Source organism: Aethalodelphis obliquidens, unplaced genomic scaffold, assembly GCF_003676395.1.
Source record: "Aethalodelphis obliquidens isolate GAN/ISIS:26980383/991018 unplaced genomic scaffold, ASM367639v1 scaffold113, whole genome shotgun sequence".
NCBI classification, from domain to species: Eukaryota; Metazoa; Chordata; class Mammalia; order Artiodactyla; family Delphinidae; genus Aethalodelphis; species Aethalodelphis obliquidens.
The window spans coordinates 866,427-892,038 of record NW_020838057.1 but is presented as its reverse complement, the minus strand read 5'-3'; the positions used below and the strand labels follow the sequence as shown (position 1 = coordinate 892,038).

Below are 25,612 nucleotides of genomic sequence, written 5' to 3'. Positions count from 1 at the left end.
TATTCTTTTTCTGTCAAACTACACAGGCAGCCTGTCAAACCGACTGCAAGTATCATTTAAAACAACAACAACACATTATTAGAGCCATGGGTGGCTGTGTGCAGAATAGGAGGGGTTTATGTGACTTACCCCAGGTTATGGACATCTGAGCACCCAGACAGCCCTATGCTGGAACAGAAAAATCTAAACAGAACCAACATAATGAGGCCAGGGATAGGGGATGGATATCACTGGAACTGTGCAGTCACTCCATCATATTGAAGTACAGCAACTAGTTTGTCACTGACTTGTTGCACTGGCCAAGTATTCACTGGGTGGCCCTAAATGGGACCTGATGGTTGTGTGGCACTAATCTTTGGCCATGGCTTCCACCTGGGTGGCAGGTTGCTGTACCCTGGGTTTTCCCTGGGCACAGGGAAGAATCCACCCCACAGGAACAGTTGCCAACCTCCTTCTCCACAATTCTAGGTGGGTACATTCTGTTTCCCACTGGTGTGATCCGCCTCCATCGGCCTGGAGGGTGTTAAAGCACACATAGCAGCTCTTAGAAAATCCACCCAGGCAGCCTCAAATGACAGCCAACAAAGCCTGTCTTTATTGAAAACTCAAATATCTCTAAACAGAAAAGCTGTCCTCCAAAGTAGGAAGGCCGTGGACGTTATTACTACCACTCAAGGAGGCGTGTGCACCGTTAACTACAGAAACTACAGAGGCGCATGCACCGTTAACATCATATTGAAGTCACACGATGACAGAGGCCAACTTTCACGAGTTCTTGGTGGAAAAACATGACACTGAGTTTGGAAACACTGTCAGTCTGTTTCTTCTTGCCTGTGCCTCTACTGCTGCTTAGGTATCTGCCTTCAGCACAGCCAGGTATCTGCCAAATGAGCCACCTCCATGCAACAGAAAGCCATGGCCGACGGATGTGGGCAAGCTGCGGAAGAGGGGAGCTTGGGAGATTGCAGAGCCGGTCACGGGGTGGTGGGTAGTGTCGGAGGAGGTCATTGAGAAGACGTGACTGCTGGGTGATCCCCAGGCTGGACCTGGGCAACTGGAGGCCCCTCAGTCACTCTGCTGTCCTTGGAATGTGCATTCACTTGTCTTCTCCACTTCTAGAAGCTGCTCCAAGGATACAGCCTTCAGACAGAAATGTGGTGTTGAGACTATCTAGACAGTGTATGTGGCTGAATCCAGTTAGGGCGTCCATACTAACTTTTAAGATTTGGTGAGTGGGGACTTCCCTGGTGGTCCAGTGGCTAAGACTCTGCGTTCCCAATGCACGGGGTCGGGTTTGATCCCTGGTCAGGGAACTAGATCCCGCATGCCACAACTAAGACCTGGCACAGCATGCATGAAAGAAAAGGAAGGGAGGAAGGAAGGAAAGGAAGAATAAAAAGAAAGATTTGGTGGGTGTATGGGGAAAGCCACACAACTTGTAGCCAAGACAAGACCCAAGACAAGCCTCATAAGTTCCCTTGCCCATTAAAACTGCCACCTACCTATATTGAGTTGTCTGCCTCTTTGTTTGGTCTCTTTTTTTTTTTGGCCGCATCGCACTGCAGGTGGGATCTTAGTTCCCTGACCAGAGATCAAACCCGTGCACCCTACAGTGGAAGCACGGAGTCTTAACCACTGGACCTCCAGGGAAGTGCCAGTCTCTTCCTTTTATTGCTCCTCACAAAGAACAAGTTAAATACCATCACTGCCTGTACATCCGTCAGGAACTGAACCTGAAGGAGTTCCAACAAGTCACCTAAAGATTCTCTGGTGGGAAACCCACGCGAGGCCTCAGTGCCCTGCAGCACTGGCCTCCTGAGGGTGGCACCACGGCATCAGCTCGGGCCGCTAGTCAGGAGGAGCGCAGGGTGGCTGGGCTCGGTGTGTCACCACAGGCATACCCACCTCACGGGGAATGGGAGCCTTGGCTCTGCAGCTCATCTAAAGGCCAGGCGACAAGACGCTCCTTATCCCTGTTTACAGAGGGTTGGGGGAGGAGAGAAGGTAAGTGACTCATTTATCTGTGAGTCAAGGCAACAGGATCCAGGATGTGAATCCAACATCTGGGCTACAAACCCAGGTTGCCTGACCCAGGCTTGGAGAGTCTGATCCCTGCCCTCCTAGCTCCCTCCATATCGGGCTTTGGAGACTCAAAGAACGTACTGTTCATCCTGATGTCATTTAGTCTATCTAAGAGTCCTGCTCCAACCTACCAACCCCCATAATGGAGCAGGAAAATGGACAAACACTACAAAGCAAGGTCATTATTCACTGTCTGGACTTCACAAAGTGATGGACAACATATTAGGGTAGATTAATCTTTTTCTTCTTTTCCCTTTGGCTGCACTGAGTGGCTTGTGGGATCTTAGTTCCCTGACCAGGGATTGAACCCAGGCCCTAGCAGAGTCCTAACCACTAGACCATCAGGGAATTCCCAGGGCAAATTAATCTTAAAAGTGTATGGTAACATGTGTCCATTACACCGTGCATAACAAAAAAACTGAAAAAACTCAGGGCATGCCCTTCCAGTACTGAAAGCATTTCTTCCATAAAACAGTCACATTATTCAACAAGTGAAAATGGATGACACTCCAATACACATCTTTGTTGTTTCAATGTCCTACTTGTTAAAAAAAAAGAAAGAATATAGCAAAAGTTCATAAAATAGAAGATAAAAATGGATATTTTACAAAAGAGAGCAAACGACAAAAGGGATCAAACATCTGAAAAAATGCTAATCATGAATTCTTATGGAAATACAATGAAAACAACAGTGAGACAGAGTAACAAACTTATTAAAAGGGTTAAAATTAAAAACGACTGACCAAATAAGTATTCGCTAGGATATGGAGAAAATGGAACCCTCATACAGTGCTGGTAAAAATGTAAAAAACACAAATATTTAGTCAGAATTTGTTAGTTTCTTCAAAAGCTAAATAGTCACCTACCTCATGATTCAGACACTGCAATCTAATTTTTTGAACAAAAGATAAATGAAACAAATATCCATATTAAGAACTGTACACAAATGTTTGCACCAGTTTATTTTCTACAGTCAAACTCTGGAAATACCCAAAATGTACATAAACAAGTGAATGGATAAATAGCAGTATATCTAAAGATAAGAGTACTGAACCACAAAAGAACATAAAAGGGAGGGATGAACTACTTACATAACATCTGTATAACAAATATAACATCATATAACAAAATAATCATAAAATATAAAAGAAACCAGAAAAAAGAGAGTAAACATTTAAGGATTCCATCATATAAATTATAGAAAACATAAAGGTATCTATTATAATGGAAAATAAATCAATGGGGGCTTGGAGGGCTGAAAAGGGCAGGGACACAGAGACTGCAAAAGGACATCAGGCAAATACATGGTGACAGATATGGTCATTACCATGACTGTGATGATGTTTTCACAGGTATTATGTGTATATCAATATTTACCAAATACTTCACTTTAAATATGTGTACTTTACTACATGTAAATTACACCTAAATAAAACTTTAAAAAAAACACTTTAAGATAAACAAAATCTGTTTGCCCCACTTTTTTGGAAAATAGATTTGACAGCCCTATAATGACTCCACCATCTTTTTGTCACGCCCTCTGGGTGTCAGTCTTGCCTCAGTGGCAGCAAACACTGGCGAGTAATAAAGGATATTTCCACTTCAGTCAACAGGAATGTTGGTTGGCTCACAAGAGCCACATCCCTGGACTACTTTCCTCTACTTTTCTTTTTTCTGCCTGTGCAGCAACGGCCTTGAGGCGAACATTGCAGGGAGGTTACAAAAATCCACAAAACTTTCCAATTGTCTTCTCTGACAATGACCTCAGCTACACAAGATAAACATGCCTGAAGGTTCTGAGATTTGTGTACACGCTGATCCTGCACATCGGTCATCATCACAAAGACATCCGTGGATGCACTTTTAGAAGAGGCACATTCCAATGAGCTGGCTGCTGTCCCCTCTGCTCCCTACTAACCCAGTTTCTGTATTAGAAACCTGACCCCTATAGTCTTACAACCAGTGACTGTCACCCATGGAATTTTGGACATCAGGGCACATGCTCTTTGCAAAACCAAGGGAGGAGATTCCTATCAACAGTGCTGACATCTCTCGTGATATCCCCTGTGAACAGGGGAAAAAATTCATGCTGTTCCAAGAACTTGAGATTGTCACATCTTACTCCTCTTGAGGGTAATGTCTGAGTCTCCTAAAACTCACAGCATCCAGGCTTCAAATGAGGACCAAAAAGCCCTGCCCTCTCTCCTACAACTTCACCGGCACCAATGCAAATTTGACCAAAAATGGCAAGCCAATTTTTGCCATGATACTATCCTCCCTGAGGCCCATGCCTGTGGAGCCCAAATCTCCTTATAAAAAACCTCTAGCAGTACAAAGAACTCCAAAAACAAAGTAGGCCTTAAACAGTAAGGCATCTATATTATACAAACCAAAACAATGTGTGGCACACAGTTTGGGTTGGTGACTTGCTAGACGGAAAAACTGAGCATTTGAGAACATGTCCCTGGAAAATGTTGTCCTTCTCTGCACATTGTCAGCTGAATTCATATGACGTTCTCGGGGCAAACATTCCTTCAGGCTTTTGTACACGTAGTCAGAGAGAGGGGAACACCAACCCCGAAGGGACTGGGCTATTATTCCTGGTTTGCTCCAACACTTGGAAGAACAGAGGTCAGTTTCCCTGAGCACACTGGGCTGGTGACTGATGTCCATGGTGTGGACCTGCCAGGTGATAGGGGTAAAATGGCCACAGAAATGGGCAGTGACATAAATCTGGGAAAAGCCCTGGACAGATTACAAAGTGCAATATAGCCACACATGCTTCCCATGTAACTGAAACTTAAGGGGTATCTCCCCCTGTGGACAACTGGACATATGAGATTGAATTCAGATGGGTGGCTCCTCAGTTTCTCCCAACGTCATTACCCTGAACTAGAAAATTGCACATTTCTTTGCATGTTCAAGGCCTTTCTCCAGTGTAAATTCTACCATGTATAATGAGGAAATTTTTTTTTTTTTTTTTTGCGGTACACGGGCCTCTCACTGTTGTGGCCTCTCCCGTTGTGGAACACAGGCTCCGGACGCATAAGCTCAGTGGCCATGGCTCACGGGCCTAGCATCTCCATGGCATGTGGGATCTTCCCTGACTGGGGTATGAACCCGTGTCCCCTGCATGGCAGGTGGACTCTCAACCACTGCACTACCAGGGAAGCCCCAAGAAAGTTCTTTAGGAAAGGATTTCCCAAATTCTTGGCACAAATAGGGCTTTTCCTGTGAACTCTCTGATATGAATAAAGGGTGGAACTAGAGGTAAAGGATTTACCCACATTCACCAGACACTTGAGGCCTTTCACCTCTGTGAACACTGATGGTGAAGGACTGTAGAGCTCTGGGGAAAAGATTTCCCATGTTCACTACCCTCATATGGCCTCAATCTTGTGTGAACGCTCTGATGATAATGGAGGCCGGACCTAGACGAAAAGGACTTCCCATATTCACTGCATTTATAAGTCTTTTCTCCAGTATGACCTCTACAGTGTTCAATGAGATAAGAATTTACTCTAAAGGACTCCCCACTTTCAGTGCATTCATAAGGCCTTTTGTTAGTGTGAATTCTCTGATGTTCATGGAGAATGGAACTACAAATAAAAGATTTCCCACATTCACTACACTCATTTGGCCTTGATCCTGTGTGAACTCTGATGTTAATGGAAACCAGACCTAGATGAAAAAGATTTCCCACATTCACTGCACTCATAAGGCTTTTCTCCAGTGTGAACTCTCAGATAATCACATAGGCCACACCTAGTAGTAAAAGATTTCTCACAGTCACTACACTGATAAAGTCTTTCTCCTGTGTGAACTCTCTGGTGTATTAGGTGACATCTTTGGATAAAAGATTTCTCACATTCACTGCACTCATAAAGCCTTGACCCTGTTCTGATCGTAACACTCTGATGATAACAAAGTCTGGACCTAGATGAAAAAGATTTATCACATTCACTGCATGCATAAAGGCTTTGCTGTATTGTGAACTCTACAGTTTTCAGTGAGATAAGAATTTGCTCTAAACGATTTTCCATATACAGTGCATTCATAAGACCTTTTAAAAAATATTTATTTATTATTCTTTTATTTAAATTTATGGCTGAGTTGGGTCTTTGTTGCTGGGTGTGGGCTTTCTCTAGTTGGAGCGAGTGGGGGCTACTCTTCGTTGTGGAGCACGGGCTCTAGGCATCTGGGCTTCAGTAGTTGTGGCTCCTGGGCTCTAGACACAGGCTCAAGAGTTGTGATGCACAGGCTTAGTTGCTTCACGGCATGTGGGATCTTCCCAGACCAGGGTTTGAACCCATGTCCCCTGCATTGGCAGGTGGATTCTTAACCACTGAGCCACCAGGGAAGCCCCCATAAGACCTTTTGATTACATGAATTCTCTGATGATCCTGGAGGATGGAACTATAGATATAAGACTTCCCACATTCACTGCACTTATAAGGCCTTTATCCAGTGTGAACTCCCTGATGATAACGAAGGTTCCTCCTAGTGGTAAAAGATTTCCCACATTCATTACACTTATAAGGCCTTTCTCCTGTGTGAACTCTCTGGTGTATAAGAAGGTAAGATCTTTGGATAAACGATTTCCCACATTCACTGCACAAATAAGGCCTTTCTCCTGTGTGAATTCTCTGATGATTACTGAGGTTGTAACTAGTGGAAAAGGATTTCCCACATTCACTGCACTTGTAAGGCCTTTCTCCAGTGTGAACTCTCTGGTGTATAAGAAAGTGACATCTTTGGGTGAAGGATTTCCCACATTCACTGCACACATAAGGCCTTTCTCCCGTGTGAACTCTCTGGTGTTTAAGAAGGGAGCACCTTTGGATAAAGGATTTCCCACATTCACTGCACACATAAGGCCTTTCTCCTGTGTGAATTCTCTGATGATTACTGAGGTTGGAACTAGAGAAAAAAGATTTCCCACATTGACTGCATACATAAGGCCTTTCTCCAGTGTGAACTCTCTGATGATTACTGAGGGTGGAACCAGAGGAAAAACATTTCCCACATACAGTGCACTCATAAGGCCTATCTCCAGCATGAGTCTTCTGATGATAACACAGGGCAGAGCTGGAGGTAAAACATTTTCCACACTCACTGCACTCATAAGGCCTTTCTCCTGTGTGAACTCTCTGATGATAACGAAGGCCAGAGTGAGAGGTAAAAGACTTCCCACATTCACTACATTCATAAGGCCTTGATCCAGTGTGAACTCTCTGATGATAATGGAGGCCACGGCGAGACATAAAAGATTTCCCACATTCAATGCATTCATAAGGCCTTTTTCCACTATGAACCTTCCAGTGTTGAGTGAGGTAAGACTGATGACTAAAGGATTTCCAACACTCACTGCACTCATAAGGCCTTTTTCCTGTGTGAACTCTCCGGTGGAGAATGAGTATCGAGCTATTGGTAAAAGATTTCCCACATTCACTGCAAGCAAAAGGCCTTTCCCCTTTATGTACCCGCTGGTGTAGGACGAGCACCGAGCTATTAGTAAAAGAGTTCCCACACTCACTGCAATCGTAAGGCCTTTCTCCTGTGTGAACCCTCCAGTGTACGATGAGGTAAAATTTTCGTCTAAAAGATATCCCACATTGAGTACACTCATAACGCCTTTCTCCAGTGTGAATTGTCCGTTGTCGAATTAGGATGGATCTACAGCTAGGAAACTGTGCACATTCACTGCACAAGTAACAATTTTCTCCAATGTGTCTCCTCCAGGGATAAATAAGGACAAAGTTTTGGTTAAAGGATTTCCCACATTTGCTGCACTTGTACTGCCTTGCCGCAGTATGAATTCTTCGATGCAGATTGAGGGTTGAGGTTCGCCTGAAAGATTTTCCACATTCACGACACACACGAAGCCTTTCTCCAGTATGCACTCTCTGGTGCACAACAAATGAGGATTTGTACCTGAATGTCTTCCCACATTCACTGCACACAAAACAATGTCTTCCAGGGTGGACACCCTGGTTCTGAACAAGTGCATGTTTCGGGCTGAAGGCTTTCTTGAATTCTCCCCAGCTGTAATGACTTTCTCTGCTTTGTAAAGTTGCCTCACGCTGGGCAATCTTGTTTGGCTTCTCCCTGGTGTGAGTGATCTGTTGCTGGAGATGTCCCAAGGTGGCCAGAAAATCTTTCCCTACTTCCTCACAGGTAAAGGGCTTCCTTGACACATGGCATTTGCAGCTTTTCACAAACAAGGCCCTGACTACAGCATTTCTGAAGGATTTCTCTGCCATATGCTGTTTCTGGTGTTTCTGGAGGTTTGCACTAAAATGAAATCGTTTCATACATATTCTACACCCGAACACTTTCTGGCTGTGTTGTGTTTCTTCATGCTCAGCCAAGTGAAAAACACCTCTCAAGATCAGACTACACTTCTTACAGGGGTGGCTCTTCTGGGAAAATGAGCCTTCCCTGTGAGTCCTGGCCTGTGACATGCTTATAGAAATGCTTTGTTGAAAGGGTGCTTCTGCATCCTCTGCTCCACAGCAGCAACCTGAATGCAAATAAATGCTGGTGAAGTACATGTTAACTTTATAGGAAGGAGGCAACATCATCATAAATGGATGTGTCACATCTAAGAATGAGTCAGTGGGATGCTGTTCCACACAAGAGATTTGAAATTCCATTGGGGAAGTGGCTACTTATAAAAAGGTCATAAGAAACTACTATGAACAACTAAATACCAACAAACTGGATAAACTAGAAGAAACGGATAAATTCTTTGAAACAGACAACCTACCAACAATGAGTCATGAAGAAATAAAAAATATGAATAGACCAACAACAAGTAAGGAACCTGAATCATTAATAAAAAAAAAATCTCCCAACAAAGAAAAGTCCAGGATGAGATAGATTCACTGGTGAATTCTACCAAAGATTTTAAGAAGAATTAATGTCAATCCTTCCTCAACTCTTCCAAAACACTTAAGAAGAAACATTTCAAAACTCAATTTCTGAGGCTAGCATTACCCTGATACAAAAGCAAGATATGCAAACTACAAGAAAGGAAAATTACGGGCCAAACTCCTTGGTGACCATAGAATGAGAAATTCCTAATAAATACTCAACAACACGTTCAAGAATCTTACACTATTGAATAATAAAAAAAAAAATTTAGGTAACTCCCTGGCAGTCATCCAGTGGTTAAGACTTGGTGTTTTTACTGCAGAAGAAGAATCTTACATTATTATCATTATCAAGTATGATTTATCCCTGGGATGCAAGGATAGTTCCTCATATACAAGTCAAAAAACATGACTTACCATATTAACAGAATGAAGGATAAAAATCATATGAATGTCTCAAAAAATGCAGAAAAAGCACTAAACAAATTGAGGATAGTTTCATGTTAAAAACTCTCAACAAATTAGGTATAGAAGGAATGTATCTCAATACGATAAACCCATACACAATAAGCCCACACTAATATTATACTCAAAGTTTAAAAACTAAAAGCCTTTCCTCTGAAATCCAGAACAAGCCAAAAATGCCCACTGTCCACATTTCTATTCAACACAGTTCTGGAAGGCCTAGCCAGAACACATAGTTATCAGAAAGAAAAAAAAAAGTCATCAAAATCACAAAATAAGTAAAACTGTCTGTGTTTGCAGAAGATATGCTCTTATATAGAAAACCACAGGGACTCCTCCCACCCAAATCTGTTAGAACCATTAAACAATATCAGTAAAGCTGCAGGATACAAAATCAATCTGCAAAAAGCAGTTGCATTTCTATAAACTAACAATGAAATATCTGTGTTCTGAAAACTATAAGACAACGATGGAAAAAACTGAAGAAAACACAAATAAATGGAAAGACATCATCCAGTGTTCTTAAATTGGAAGAATACTGTTAATTTTACCAAGAGCAACTTACAGACTGAAAACAATCCATATCAAAAGTCCAATGACATTTTCCAAAGAAATAGAGTAAACAATCCTAAAATTTGTATGGCAGCACAAAAACTCCCAAATAGTCAAAGCAATCTTGAGAAAGAAGGACAAAGCTAGAGGCATCACACTTCCTGATTTCAAAATATTACAAAGCTATGGTAATTAGCACATGATGACACTGGTATAAAAACAGACACATAGACCAATGGAACAGAATAGAGAGCCCAGAAATAAAGGCACACTTATATAACTCATCTTTGATAGGCACCTCAAGAACACACAATGGATAAAGGACAGTCTCCTCCATAATTGGTGATGGGAACACTGGATATCCACATACAAAAAAAAAAAGAAAACTAGACCCTTATCTTACACCATTCACAAAAATTAACTTGAATTGGATTAAAAAATTTAAATGTAAGACTAAAATTGTAAAACATTTAGGAGAAAACGCAGAGAAAAATCTCCTTTACACTGGTGTTGGCAATGATTTTTTTGGATGACACCAATAGCACAAGCAATGAAAGTAAAAATAAACAAGTGGGAGTATATCAAGCCAAAAACCTGAACAACAAGGGAAACAAAATGAAAACACAACCTAAGGAAAAGGAGAAAATACTTGTAAAGGGTTTATCTGATAAGGGGTTAATATCTAGAAAATATAAGAACTCATACAATTCAACAATAAAAAACAAAAGAATCCAATTAAAAATGGGCAAAGGACCTGAATAGATATTTATCCAAAGACATACAAATGGTCATCAGGTACATGAAAAGGTGCTCAACATCACTAACATCAGGGAAATGCAAATCCAAACCACAATGAGGTATCACCTCACACCTGTTTGGAATACTACTATCAAAAAGACAAGAGATGGGCTTCCCTGGTGGCGCAGTGGTTCAGAGTCCACCTGCCGATGCAGGGGACACGGGTTCGTGCCCTGGTCCGGGAGGATCCCACGTGCCACGGAGTGGCTGGGCCCGTGAACCGTGGCCACTGAGCCTGTTCGTCCAGAGCCTGTGCTCCACAATGGGAGAGGCCACAACAGTGAGAGGCCCGCGTACCGCAAAAAAAAAAAAAAAAAAAAAGACAAGAGATAGGTGTTCGCGAGGATGTGAAGAAAAGGAAAGCCTTCTACATTGTTGGTAGGACTGTAAATTGGTACAGCCATTAGGGAAAACTGTATGGAATTTCTTAAAAATTGAAAAAAGAACTACTATATGGTCCAAAAATCCCAATTCTATGTGTATATCCAGAGAAAACAAAATCCATATCTCAAAGAGGTATTTGCACCCCCATGTTCATGTCAGCATTATTCACAATAGCCCAGGTTTAGAAACAACCTAAGTACAGCCATACCTTGTTTTATTCTGCTTCAAAGATAACACAATTTTTTACAAATTGAAGGTTTCCAGTAACCCTGTGTCAAGCAAGCCTATTTGCACCAGTTTTCTAACAGCATTTGCTCACTTTGTGTCTGTGCATCACATTTTGGTATTTTTTGAGATATTTGAAACTTTTTCATTATTATTACATTTGTTATGGTGATCTGTGATCAGTGATCTTTGTTTTGGGGTGCCACAAACTGTATCCATATAAGACAGGAAACTTAATAGATAAACATTATACGTGTTCTGGCTGCTCTACCAACTGGCCAATCCATCTCTCTCCCTGTTCCCAAGCCTCCCTCTTACCTGAGATGTAACAATATTGAAGTGAAGCTAATTAATAACCCTACAATAGCCTCTAAGTGCTCAAGTAAAAGGAAGGATCACACATCTTTCACTTTAAATCAAAAGCTGGAAATGATTAAGCTTAGTGAGGAAGGCAAGTCAAAAGCCAAGATAGGCTGAAAGACAGGCTTCTTGGACCAAACAGTATTAACCAAGTTGTATCAATAAATACAAAGGAAAAGTTCTTGAAGTAAATTAAAAGTGGTACTCTAGTGAACACACAAATAAGAAAGCAAAAGAGCCTTATTGTTGATATGGAGAAAGTTTTAGTGATCTGTATTCAACATCAAGCCAGCCACACATTCCCTTAAGCCAAAGCCTAATCGGGAGTCAGGCCCTAACTCTCTCCAATTCTGTGATGGCTGAGAGAGGTGAGAAGCTGCCAAAAAAAAAAAAAGTCTGAAGCTACTGTAGGTTGGTTCATGAGATTTAAGGAAAGACGCCGTCTCCAGAAAATAAAAGTACAAGGTGAAAAAAAAGCACACAGTGAAGCAGCAAGTGCCGATGTAGAAGCTATACCAAAGTTATCCAGATGATCTAGCTAAGATAATTAATGAACGTGGCTACACTAAACATTTTTAATGTAGATGAAACAGTCTTATGTTGGAAGAAGATGACATCTAGGACTTTCACAGTTAGAGAGGAGAAGTCAATGCCTGGCTTCAAAGCTTCAAAGGACAGGCTGATTCTCTTATTAGGGGTAATGAGGCTGGTGACTAGAAGTTGAAGCCAGTGCTCATTTATCATTCTGAAAATCTTAGGCCCTTAACAATTCTGCTAAATCTACTCTGCATATATTTTATAAATGGAACAACAAAGCCTGGATGTCAGCACGTCTCCTCATAACATGGTTTACTGAATATTTTAAGACTACTGTTGAGACCTACTGCTCTGAAAAAAGATTGTTTTCAAAATATTACTGCTCACTGACAATGCAGCTGGTCACCCAAGAGCTCTGATGGAGATATATAAAATTAATGTTGTTTTCATGTCTACTACTACAACATCCATTCTGTAGCCCATGGATCAAGTAGTTTACACTGTCAAGTCTTAAGAAATACATTTCATAAGGCTACAGCTGCCATAGATAGTAATTCCTCTAATGGATCGGGGCAAAGTACATTGAAAACCTCCTGGAAAGGATTCACCAATCTAGATGCCATTAAGAACAGCTGTGAATCATGGGAAGAGGTCAAAATATCAACATTAACAGGAGTTGGGAAAAACTTGATTCCAACTCTCTGGATGACTTTGAGGGGTTCAGGACTTCAGTGGAGGAAGTAACTGCAGATGTTGTGGAAAAAGCAAGAGAATTAGAAGTAGAGCTGGAAGATCACTGAATTGCTGTAATCTCAGGAGAAAAATTTAACAGATGAAGAATTGTTTCTTATGGGTGAGAAAAGAAAGTGGTTTCTTGAGATGGAATGTACTCCTGGTGAAGATGTTGTGCAGGTTGTTGAAATGATGACAAATGCTTTAAAATATTACATAAACTTAGTTCATAAAGCAACAACAGTAGGGTTTGAGAAGATTGACTCCAATTTTGAAAGAAGTTCTACTGTGTTTTAAAATGCTATCAAACAGCATCGCAAGCTACAGAGAAGTCATTCATGAAAGAAGAGTCCATCAGTGTGGCAACCTTCATTGTTATATTATTTAAAGAAATTACCAAAGCCACCGAAGCCTTCAGTAACTTGATCAGTCAGCACCTTGATTAGTCAAAATCAAGGCAGGAACCTCCATCAACAAAAAGATACAACTCAGATGATGGTTAACATTATTTTAGCAATAAAGTATTTTTTAACTAAGTTATACACGTTGTTTATTTAGACATAAGGCTACTGCACACTAACAGGCTACTGTACAATGTAAATATAACATTCATATGCACTGGGAAACCAAAAGTCTGTGTGACTTGCTTTATTGTGATACTCACTTTACTGTGGTGGTCTGGAACAAAATCTGCAATATGCCTGTACCTGTCTACAGATGAGTGGGTAAATAAAGCCTGGTATTTATATGCAGTGGGGTATTATTCAGCCATAAAAAGGGAAATCATGCATTTGTGACAACACTGATGAACCTGGAGGGCATAATGCAAAGTGAAATAAGCCAGAGAAAGATAAATACTGTATGCTAAAACTTATATATGGAATCTTGAAAAAAAAAAAAAAGTTGAACCCATAGCAACAAAGAGTAGAAGGCCAGGGGCTCAGGTCTAGGGGAAATGGGGAGATGTTGGTCAGTTATAAGATGAAAAAGCTCTGAGGATCTAATACAGCATGGAGCCTATACTTAATAATGCTGTATGGTATACTTCAAATGTGCTAAGAAAGTAGATCTTAAGGGTTCTCACACACACAGGAAATGTAAATATAATATGTGAGGTACTGGATGTGTTAATTAACTTGATTGTAGTAATCATTTCACAATGTGTGTGTGTATATATATAATCATGACACTGTGTACTTACTTTTACGTTTTACCTTTTTTTTTATTCTTTGGCCACAACGCGCGGCTTGTGGGATCTCAGTTCTCCTACCAGGAACTGAAGCCAGGCCACGGCAGTGAAAGTGCTGAATCCTAACCACTAGACCACAAGGGAACTCCCTGTACACTTTAAATACATACAGTATTATTTGTCAATTATACCCCAATAAGCTGGAGAAAAGAAAAGAGATCTAAACACTACAAGTAAAACCATGAAGGACAGCCTTGGAAAATAGCCCATGGTCCAAGTAAGTAATGGTCATGACAATACCTTCAATTCCTGGCATATGGAGGCAGAACGAAATGTCAGATGTTAAAAAGGAACAAAACCTGGGACACAGAAGTGCCATGGACGTGGATACACCACCTGACCAGGGAAAGGGCAAGTATTAGCCTAACTGCAAGACTGCTGACCTCAAATCCATCCCTACGAGGGTTAAGTACAGACTGTATTGGGGCTATGGGGAGAGAAGAGGGCAGTGCAAACAACCCAGCCCTACCTATCACAGCAACTACCCAGAAAGCTGGGGAAACAAACAGTGCCCAAGGTCCATATGTGAGAAGGACAGAGTACACCTTGGAGAAGAGAGGGTGAGGAAGGATACAGAGCCTAGCCCAGGTCACTGGGGAGGGTGAGGCTCTTACCCAGTGAAGATATAAGTGCAAAGTTCTCCAGCATCACATCATGGTACAGGCGTCTCTGAGCCTCATCAAGGAGCTTCCATTCCTCCCAGGAGAAGTACAGGGCAATGTCCTCAAAGGTCACACCAACCTGTCATGAATGAGATAGATGAAACATAAACATTCTCTCTCTGAGGACCCACAATTCATCTCCTCACACATGTATTCCATGGTCATCCTCCATCAGAGCTCCCCACGTCAGGCCTCGTGCCAATGATGCCTGATCTCTCCTCACTGTGTTCAACCCTCAGCCACAAAAGGCGGTGGCCGGGGGGATAAACGCCATCTAAACGCTGGGCCTGGCCTACAGGGCCCCATCCCTCCCCCGAAGTAATTCCCCTGAGGTCTCCCACATTGTGCCTCCAAGACACAGCAAAACATGGGCTCATCTTTACCCTTAATCCCCAACACCAGGTCCTGTGGGCCCTCAGCTCACACTTCCCCTTGATGTGCACGTCATTCAGTTGACCAAACCTCTTTCACATCTTCAGACCTCACAGTTGCACTCCCACAGCTCTACCACCTCCCTGCCCCACATCACAGGCACCTCTCTGGACTCACCCAGGTACTTGGAACGTGGCATCCACAGAGTGCTTAACAAAATCAAATATGATCTGGTACAATCCCAGTTCTCTGAGGGAGCCCATAGCCAGGGAAAGCCCTGCCTGCCTTGCTTCTGATCTCTGTTTCAGTATTAGCCACCCAGAACCAGTGAGGGACTGGGACACCCTCTCCTGCCTTACATAGGTTCCATAAGTGCCTCTTCAACCTTCAGAACCTGGGCGAAAAAGGAAGGCAACCATGGCTGGGCTCCATGTGTGCAGGACTCCCTTGTATCCCCACCCAGCCCTGGAACCTAGTGACCTCGGGCTGACTGACTAACCAATGCTGCCTCTCATCAGATCCTGTGACCTTGGAGGAGGACTCTCTTTGTCACCCCCATTCCAATCCGTTCGTTCTCTTCTCTGAGCAGCTCTTTGAAAACTTTTAAAGCCCTCACATACACTGTTCCTCGTCCGTTCATAGCCCTCTGTGACTCCCAGGTCCCTCAGAATAAAGGAACAACCTCTCTCTCTGCCGGTCTAGGCGTGATTCCACCTCACACTCTCTTTACTGCAGTCATAAGATGCACCCCAGGTTTCCCGAATCCTCCTGGCTCAGTCCGACTTCCAAGCCTTTGCACCTGCCGGTCCCTCCGCCTGTCACCCTCGCCCACGCCCCACCCAAGGCCGCCTCACCGTCCTGGACATCGCCACCTGGGCTGCGGGCACATGAGCAGGCGTCCCGCACTCGGGGCTTTAGTGTTTAGTGCAGTGAGGGCGGTGAGGGGCCGGAGGACGAGTGTTTACCTCAGGCGGGTCCCTCAGGGCCGCCACCGCCATCGGACTCCCTGGGCGGAGCGGGGCCGGGAGCTGCGACAGAGGAGGTGAGACGCGGGCACGGTGGTCACTTTCCCGGGTCTGGCGCAGGGCAGCCCGTGCTGCGTCGCCGAGCCTCAGACGCACCCCTGAGTAGCGGGGACAGACCCTCCCCTCGGACTTTCTCGGTCCCGTCACCTAGAACCTGACACAACACTCCGAGGCCGAACCGACCAGGAGGAAGCGAAAATGACCGCCGAAAGGAGGTCGCCGGAAGTCCCGCCCCGACACGATGCGCACGCGCGGGAACTCCTCACCCTGATTGGTCGTGGGTTTGTAACTGCGGCCTCTCGGCCAGGGGCCTTCTGGGGACCGCAGCGAAGCGAGTTGATACTGTTCAACCCGAGCGTTAGTTTTGCAGCCCCCTGAAGCAGGCGGACCAGCAGGAGCTCAGCCTCTGCTGGTTCCCATAAAAAACGGCTCCCTTGCTTGTATTATCTGTCATTTTCAGAAGTGGAAACAAAAATCAACAGGATTAACAGAAGTGGAAGTAAAATAGGAACTGCCAAACTAAATGTCCTAAATTGTATAAAAGCTAATTTTTAATTTTGTGGCCTTTTTAGAATTGTTAACTATTGTGTCCCCTAACTACATACACACACACACACACACACACACACACACACATATTTAAATTTTGTTACAAAAATTAACCCATTTATTAAAGGGTAGCAGCGTTTCAACTGGTGCTGTTTCTACTGGTCCTTCAATTCCTTCAATCTTCTCATGGCCGATTTTACTGTGATGGCAGGAGTGGTGTTGTAAATATAGTTAGGCCTAACTATATTTTTTTGGGTGTTGAGCTCATTTATTTATTTGGTGACAAGAAAATATTGAATGAGAATTGTGTTAGTCTGCTAGGGTTGCCATAACATTTGAATACTATTGAAACCGAGGGTAGTCATAAGCTATTAATAAAAAATAAATTGTAACCTGCCTTCACTGATCAACCTCACTTTGCTTTTACAAAAACGTGCACGTACTCCCAAGCATCAAATAGCCTAAACAATAAGATCTTTGCCAAGTTGCTTTTTAGGAAATTGGGGTCACCTGTGTCCAGTTTGAGCTCAAGTTGGTTAAAACTGCTAAGACCACTGACTCTCCAACTGGGTATATGCAAGTGTTGGCTAGGTGACTTTCTTTTTTAGTTAATTAATTTATTTATTTTTGGCTGTGTTGGGTCTTCGTTGCTGCATACGTGCTTTCTCTAGTTGCTGCGAGCAGAGCAGGGGCTACTCTTCGATGCGGTGCGCGGGCTCCTCATTGCCATGGCTTCTCTTGTTGCAGAGCTTGGGCTCTAGGTGCATGGGCTTCAGTAGTTGTGGCATATGGGCTCAGTAGTTGCGGCTCACAGACTCTAGAGTGCAGGCAGTAGTTGTGGCACACAGGCCTAGTTGCTCCGCTGCATGTGGGATCTCCCCACACCAGGGCTCAAACCAGTGCCCCTGCTTTAGCAGGCGGATTCTTAACCACTGTGCCACAAGGGAAGTCCCCAGCTAGATGGTTTTTGATGTCAGAGGGCCAAAAGCCCACCCTCAGAACATGCTAAGCCTGCCATTTTCTGAACATTTATCTCATGAAGAAGTCTGTAGCTTACTTTTACTTGTGCAGAATAACAATTATTGCACCTTTTCCGTATCTTCAATCCCCACCCTCACCCCTGCCAAGCTTTATCCCATAAATATTCCTAGCCCCTTGCCTTTGGGGAGATGAATTTGAGATTTGCCCTTCCTTTTCCTTGCTTGGCTCCCTTGTGAATAAACAGTTTCTCTGCTGCAAACCACAGTGTCTCAGCGTTTGGCTTGTTGTGCGTAGGTCACATGAAACTGGTTCAGTAACAGTTTGGACTGGGTGGCTTAAATAACAGAAATTTATTTTCTCGCAGCTCTGGATGCTGGAAGTCTAAGAGGAAGGTGTCAACAGTTTTAATTTTTCCTGAGGCCTCTGTTTTGGCCTTTGGGTAGTCCACTTCGTGCTGTGTCCTCACATGGCCTTTTCTCCCTGTGATCATACTCCTGGTGTCTATCCCTCTTCTTATAAGTGATGAAATAAAATTTACATTTTAAGGAAGGACAAGAAAATTTAAACATAAAATTTTCTGTTTTGGCCTCCCTGCCTCCTTAATGTGCAGTGTGCATCTGCATTACACACTGTTGTAGTTTTTCTTATGACAGGACCGAAAGTAAACTCATCACACGAGATGAATTGTGCCGAAGCACAGCAGTAGAGGGCTGCCGCTCGCTCAGGCAAAACAGCGCCATCTGTCCTGCTGTGGTAGCTTTTATTTAAGCATTATCTATGTTTACATTTTAAGGCTTGTTTTCTTAACATTCCAGAAATACCAAAGCAGCAACATATGTTTTTATTGATTATACAAGTGATATTGGGCTTTCTTGAAAACATGCCGTGCTTCGTCCTTGTGCGCAAAAGCAGCACAAGGACATTGCCTTGTGTTCCCACCATTATGATTATACTGAGGACATCGCATGGATCAGTGCCCAAAGCACTCAATGCTTATTCGCAGGCCCCCGGTTTACCGGGGAGGGGGGGCTCAAAGCATTCAGGACTGTTTACAGTTCTGGCTTATTCATATGCCCCCGGCTTGCCGGGGGTGGGGCTCAAAGCAATCAGGACTGCTTGAAGTTCTGGCTTATTCGCCAGCCCCCAGTTTGCTGGGGGTGGGGGGTGGGGGTTCATGGGTCACGTCTCCTTTCCATGTCCTCAGTTATTCCACTACATTTCCCCCTTTTTGTTTTGCAGCTTGTGCAACATCAAGGAGAACACGGCAGCTTGTTGCGATGTTGCATGGCGGGTAGCTTTCACTCGTCCTCGGACTACAATTAAACATATGATTATTATTATAATGAGCATTAGCAATCCTGCAGTAGAACCAAATAAAGCATGTAATTTAGACTTGGGATTTAGATTATTAAGTCCTTGTATAATTCCAGTCCATACTTCTTGTGAATTAAGTCGTTGTAATCTCTTCTGAAAAGTTTGTTGAATTTTCCCTTGTAAATTCACAATTTCTTCTGTCAATTTTTGTGATGTAATAAATGCCTTTTTATTTTTGCCCCGGGGAATGCAGACTGATTATATGGAACCGAAGTGACACAAAAGGCACTTTGATTCCAGTCACAACGTAGCTTCATTTGTCTTTGTAAATTTACAAGTTGGTCTCCCAACATAACCACAGCTTGTAAGTCTGCTATTTCCGAATGGATTTCCGAATCAATTTGTCGTTGAGAGGACCAAAGCATTTCAGAATTTTTATGCCAATCAGTTATATAATCAACAGTCTGAATAGATTGTTCTAAAGCAACTCCAGCTACTGCAGTAGTAGCTGTTATGGCTATAATACCCATGACAGCTGCAATCAACATTCCTACAAATCTTTTACTTCTTTTTAATGCATCAGCTAAATATTGCAAAACAGCCATAGGAAGAGATTCTTGCCATTCCCTTCCAAGATTGACAGGAAGCCAAAGACCTGTCCGAGCTCGTAAGATATACAAACTTTCAGTAGATATGTTAAAAGATATACTAGAGTTAATGCAGGTATACAGAGAGCAATTTTTACACATTATAATACCTTGAGTCTCATTCCATACAGCTGGTCCCTTTAACAATATATAAGGTAATTTCACACAACTACGAGTATACCAAGTAACATTTTTATGAAAAGTCAAACTATGATTTTCAGATTTGTTAACCATATGTCCTACCCAGGCATTAATCTTTTTCAAAGCTGTCATAAGCTTCCACAAGTCCTTTTGTATAGGATATCCATTTAAATGAGGACCTGGAGAAAACCCTCCAGCATGCCATACTATGGTATCATTAATAGTATTGCTATAAATAGTGTTATCCTCTCTATGCCAGTGTAAATTCTTCAGACCCCTTTTTCCTCTGGCGGAGCCAAAATGTCTCCAATCAATGACGCTTCCCCAAGAAGTATTAACAAGAACCCGAGCCATTTCTCCTCGGCATCGAGTCCAATGGACCCAATCCGATAATCGATCCACAAGAGGCACCTGGCATGAGGCAAGTAAGGTGTGGAAACATTCTCATTAAGAGTGGAATTAGAACTTTTAAAACTATAAGCACTCAAAAGATATAACCCATGATATCTGTTTTCATTTTTGACAACACTTAACCATGCCTGATAATTCATTTTAAGGCAATGATCTCCCTTTCACATACAAATAGGAGGTCCATTAACACCCACCGTGTAATTCTCTATTATCCTTCCTTCTTCCGGCTTCAAAGGGCCTCTATCATCAAAAGGACCAGACAACCATCCAGACTCATTTACATATACAAGAATTGGGGCATCCCACCAGGTAACCCCCATATTAAGAGGAGGGTTGGGAATATAAGTCCAATAAGTATGGTTAGTACAATTTATCTCATTGGCTGATATGCTTATTACCTGTGCAGACAACATTGCCAACATAGCCACAAAAAGATTGGTGCTAGTGAGGGGTTTACCCTGTGAAATGACAAGATTTTCAGCAGTGCCTGCAAACTTTTTCACTTGCCCCCAGGTCAATGGAGACGCCCTCTTTGTTCGATCCAATGGCACACGGAATGCTCTCTTGCTCAAATCCATCTCCGCAAATCCCTTCGTCATTCCCGTCACATCAAAGCTACGCTTAGTTGCCATCCCGAAGCTTTATCTTTTTAGCCCGCACCCAAAAAGATTCAGCTCCTTCAGAAACAAAAGCATATCCCCGGCCCCAACGAAGAACCTCGGCAGGTTTCCAAGTGTTAGTATTTTCATTTAATATAGAAACAGGCTGTCTAAGTTCTTGTGTACTTATTTTTGTCCAATGTCTGTCAGCTGCACTAAAACCATCTTCTCCATGATTGAAAAAATTAAGAATAAATAAAGCAATATGTATTCTTTTCCTAGGACTTTGTACCTCATCTCCCCCTTTTTGTTTTATAAACATTTCTTTCAAAGTGCTGTTTTGTCGTTCAATAACGGCTTGTCCCATACTATTTCCTGGGATACCTGTAACATGCCGTATATTATGTGTGGCAAAAAAAGTCTGACATTTTTGAGAGTGATATGCAGAAGCATTATCAGTTTTTATGCTGTCGGGAACTCCCATAACAGTAAAAGCTTCTCATAAATGAGTTATTACAGCATCACCTTTTTCAGAAGATAATGGAGGTGCCCATGAAAAATGAGAGTAGGTATATACAGAATGATGAATATATTTTAACTTTCCAAAACCAGGATATTGAGTTACATCCATTTGCCAGATAGCATTAGCAGATAAGCCTTTAGGGTTAACTTCAATATTCAAACAAGGTTGATTAATGGCAGCACATTGCGGGCATGTACGGAGAATAGTTTTTGCTTGTTTCCATGTAAGATTAAATTTATTTTTCAATCCTCTGGCATTAGTATGATATCTGTGATGTTCTGCTGTAGCTAACTCTACGGTACCCACTAAAGTATCAATAAAATCATTTCCATCTACCAATGGGCCGGGTTAATGAGTATGAGCACGAATATGAGTAATATAAAGTGGTGCAGTACGTAGTCTAATTATATGTTGTATTTGCAAAAATAAAGAGTGCAGTTCTGATCCATCATTTGGGATAAAAGCGGTCTCAATATTTTTAACTGTAAATTCCACATACTGAGAGTCTGTAATTATTCATTTATAGCAGCTGCAAGTAAATTGGCATGATAAGTAGGAGATCCAATATCATGGCAAGATTTTATATACTCCTCAAGTGGAGCGTTTACAGCCCGTAAAGGTCGCAATGCCTTCTGGCATTCAGGATTTGCATACTCAAAGGCCAAAGATTGTAATAATAAATCTTGCACCTCTATTTGTGCTACAGCTCTTTGAATGGCTGCACGCAGTCTGGACAAGAAATCAGTGTAAGGCTCACCAGGCCCTTGCATTAACTTAGTAAAAGATTGTGCTGTTTTTCCAGGAGGTTCCACTCGTAACCATGCTCGTAAACAACACATACATATTTGAATGATTCGTAAATCATCAAATTGAGCTTGAGCTTGTAGATCACTAAATGCGCCTGCTGCTATTAATTCATCTAAAAGTGGCTCTGGAGAATTATGGGCTGTATTAGACCTTGTCATGTTTTCAGCGTCCTCTCTCCACCAAGTTTTAAACTGCATATATTGTCCACGTTCAAGAACAGTTTTGGCAATCGCTTCCCAATCATGAGGAATTAACATGTTTTCGGTAGCATACCCAGACAAAAGTCCTTGAACATAATTAGAATGCATCCCATACGCATTAATGGCTTCTTTTAGCATTTAAAAAATTTTATATCATGATGGTTATACTCAACACTTACATATCCATTCGGAAATTGATCATTAGCAGGCATAGCTTGTCTAACAATAGGGAAAGCAAAAAATGATTCAGAATATTGCTTTTCTTCCTTATTCATCTCTTCTTCCAACAATAGTCTATTAGATTCAGGTTTTAGAGGAAAGCGAAACTGACGAGAGGCTCCAACAGGATAAGCTACTAATTCTAAAGGAGGAGCTGAAGGAATAGTAGGACATGGCTCCTGATATGAAGGGGTGGCAGCATTGTTTTTATTTTCTTCCAATTCAGTCATCAAATTTTTCAACTTTGAAAGTATATCAGAAATCTCATTCTGTTGAGAAAGTGGCATCTCATTTTGTTTGCTAGCTTGCTCCCGATCTTTATCACCATCAGAAAAAGCCCCTTCATCACTGGAACCTGAAAAATCCTCTCCTGTCTCAGACACAAGGGGAGGAGGAGGCGGAGGAAGGTCCTCTATAGGAGACTTACGAAAAGCAGAATGATAGGGAGCAGAATTCGGACGCTGAGGGCGCGCCCCATTTTCACTTTCAGTTTCAGATTGTAATGGTTCCAGGACAAGGGAAATTAATTTACAAAGAGATCAAACACGGACAGATATAGGGTCTCCATGCTGATGAGCTCTTCTTAAGGCTCGCATAACCTGTTTCCAAACTTTTAAATTTAACTGGTTATGACCAGTAGGTTGAAACCAGTAACAATGTTTACGAACCAGCGCAAACAATTCATCAAAAGATTCTGGTTTCACTTTCACTCCTGAACTCCGTAATAACTGTTTCAGGAGTCTAATGTATTGAAAGTCTACTGAGTGGGAATTCCCCATTACAGTTACTCTACTGCTCCCGAAGGTTTCGCTTACTCTTGAGCGGACCAATTTCCCCTTCGGTCCTGCGATCACGCGATTACTTACATTCAGGTCCCTGTTCGGGCGCCAAATGTTGTAGTTTTTCTTATGACAGGGCCGAAAGTAAACTCATCACACGAGATGAATTGTGCCGAAGCACAGCAGTAGAGGGCTGCCGCTCGCTCAGGCAAAACAGCGCCATCTGTCCTGCTGTGGTAGCTTTTATTTAAGCATTACCTATGTTTACATTTTAAGACTTGTTTTCTTAACATTCCAGAAATACCAAAGCAGCAACATATGTTTTTATTGATTATACAAGCAATAATGGGCTTTCTTGAAAACATGCCGTGCTTCGTCCTTGAGCGTAAAAGCAGCACAAGGACATTGCCTTGTGTTCCCACTATTCTGATTATACTGAGAACATCGCATGGATCAGTGCCCGAAGCACTCAATGCTTATTCGAAGGCCCCCGATTTGCCGGTGGGGGGGGGGAACTCAAAGCATTCAGGACTGTTTACAGTTCTGGCTTATTCGCCAGCCCCCAGTTTGCTGGGGGGCGGGGGCTCATGGGTCACGTCTCCTTTCCACGTCCTCAGTTATTCCACTGCACACACTAACTAGTCCTCCTCAAAGATGGGAATGCTTTCTTGAATGTAAAGATCAATTTTTTTCCCCTTTCTTCTGATGTTAGCAATGGAACTTCTTAAAAGATTAGCATTCTTTCCAAACTCTGTTGGGGGTCATGGTGACTCACTGCTCGCTTTGTACATGCTTACTTGGCCTATGAACTTTATGTAAAATGTCAGTATGTCATTTTTTTGTACAATCCTTTGTCTGAAAAATGTAAATAATTGTGCCTTCAACTTCTAAAAGGCAGAACAGATCTCAGAGATTCTGGGAGTCTGTCTCCTGGGTGATAATCCTCAGTTTGGCTTGAATAAAATTCACTTTTTTCTTCTTAACTTGATTGTTAATTGAGTTTTTGTCAACAGAAGGAAACCAGTCTTAATGGGATACAGCCACACTCTTATGATCTCACTTATCCTTAATTACCTCTATAAATGACCTATGTCCAACTACAATCCCATTGTAGGTTAGGGTTTCAACCTATGAAAAGCATTCTGTTAATATATGTTAGTGGTAATAAAAGGCAAGTGGTTTACTAAAGCTGGGTAATAAAGAGGAAAAGAATATTCAACTTTTAAAAGTATCTTCCAATTGCCAATAGATCACAGTAATTTCTGAAATTGCCTTTATAAAAGCATAATTTCCAAAATATGCCTATTAAATACCATAAATGCATCACTTATTTTTTAAAATTTACTTATTTTATTTTATTTTATTTTTGGCTGCATTGGGTCTTCGTTGCTGTGTGCAGGCTTTTCTCTGGTTGTGGCGAGCAGCAGCTACTCTTCATTGCAGTGCTCAGTCTTCTCATTGCACTAGCTTCTCTTGTTGTGCAACATGGGCTCTAGGTGCACAGGCTTCAGTAGTTGTGGCACGTGGGCTTCAGTAGTTGTGGTTTGCAAGCTCTAGAGCGCAGGCTAAGTAGTTGTGGCAAATGGGCTTAGTTGCTCTGAGGCATGTGGGATCTTCCTGGGCCAAGGCTTGAACCTGTGTCCCCTGCATTGGCAGGTGGATTCTTAACCACTGCACCACAAGGGACGCTCATAAATTCATCACTTCTAAGAACTATTTCAAACAAACACAAACTTTCAATTAAAACAAATATTAAATGATGCAAAAATATAGTTTAATAAATTCACTTGAATACTTACACTTGTTATCATATATAACACTGATTATTATCCCACCTGACTAATCCCTCACAAACTCATCATCTTCCCTACAAAAAGTTCAGATCATTCTGATCACTGAGATATCCTCTGATACCTGGCAAAAGAAGCCTTCACCTGCTTCCTCTGCTTCTTTTCTCATCACTCTTCCCATCACACACTATAACAAAAACACATTGATCTTCCTTCAGTCATAAATTCCATATGAGACTTTACAACTCAGAGTATTCCCAGGTTTTTTTCTCTCCAAATGAAACATCTATTTTCCCCACTATGCTTTGTAAATTCAAATAAATCTTTTAAGTGT

The 25,612-nt window shown here is 42.2% G+C and overlaps 2 protein-coding genes across 2 annotated transcripts; both read right to left on the bottom strand.

Annotated features, from left to right (window-relative positions):
• Window positions 1-6,425: 6,425 nt before the first annotated feature.
• LOC113615123 (zinc finger protein 256-like) lies at window positions 6,426-16,515 on the bottom strand. The gene is made up of 3 exons (XM_027097191.1): window positions 16,259-16,515; window positions 14,874-15,000; window positions 6,426-8,605 (listed from the first exon to the last, which is right to left on the bottom strand). Exons 1-3 carry the CDS (start codon window positions 16,289-16,291, stop codon window positions 6,543-6,545), a joined length of 2,223 nt encoding a protein of 740 aa, XP_026952992.1. The 5' UTR covers window positions 16,292-16,515; the 3' UTR covers window positions 6,426-6,542.
• Window positions 16,516-19,197: 2,682 nt separating this feature from the next.
• LOC113615117 (endogenous retrovirus group K member 13-1 Env polyprotein) lies at window positions 19,198-24,852 on the bottom strand. Its single transcript, XM_027097186.1, has 2 exons — window positions 20,819-24,852; window positions 19,198-20,361 (listed from the first exon to the last, which is right to left on the bottom strand). The coding sequence occupies exon 2, from the start codon at window positions 20,302-20,304 to the stop codon at window positions 19,363-19,365; it is 942 nt and encodes a 313-aa protein (XP_026952987.1). The 5' UTR covers window positions 20,305-20,361; window positions 20,819-24,852; the 3' UTR covers window positions 19,198-19,362.
• Between the last annotated feature and the right edge of the window lie 760 nt (window positions 24,853-25,612).

Coding starts and splice junctions, on each gene's coding strand:
- LOC113615123 (XM_027097191.1), bottom strand. CDS start 16,291: ATGGCGGTGGCGGCCCTGAGGGACCCGCCTGAG. Junction 15,001..16,258: donor CCCTGAGGGACCCGCCTGAG/GTAAACACTCGT, acceptor CATTCATGACAG/GTTGGTGTGACCTTTGAGGA. Junction 8,606..14,873: donor TGCACTTATATCTTCACTGG/GTAAGAGCCTCA, acceptor ATTTGCATTCAG/GTTGCTGCTGTGGAGCAGAG.
- LOC113615117 (XM_027097186.1), bottom strand. CDS start 20,304: ATGGCTCGGGTTCTTGTTAATACTTCTTGGGGAAGCGTCATTGATTGG.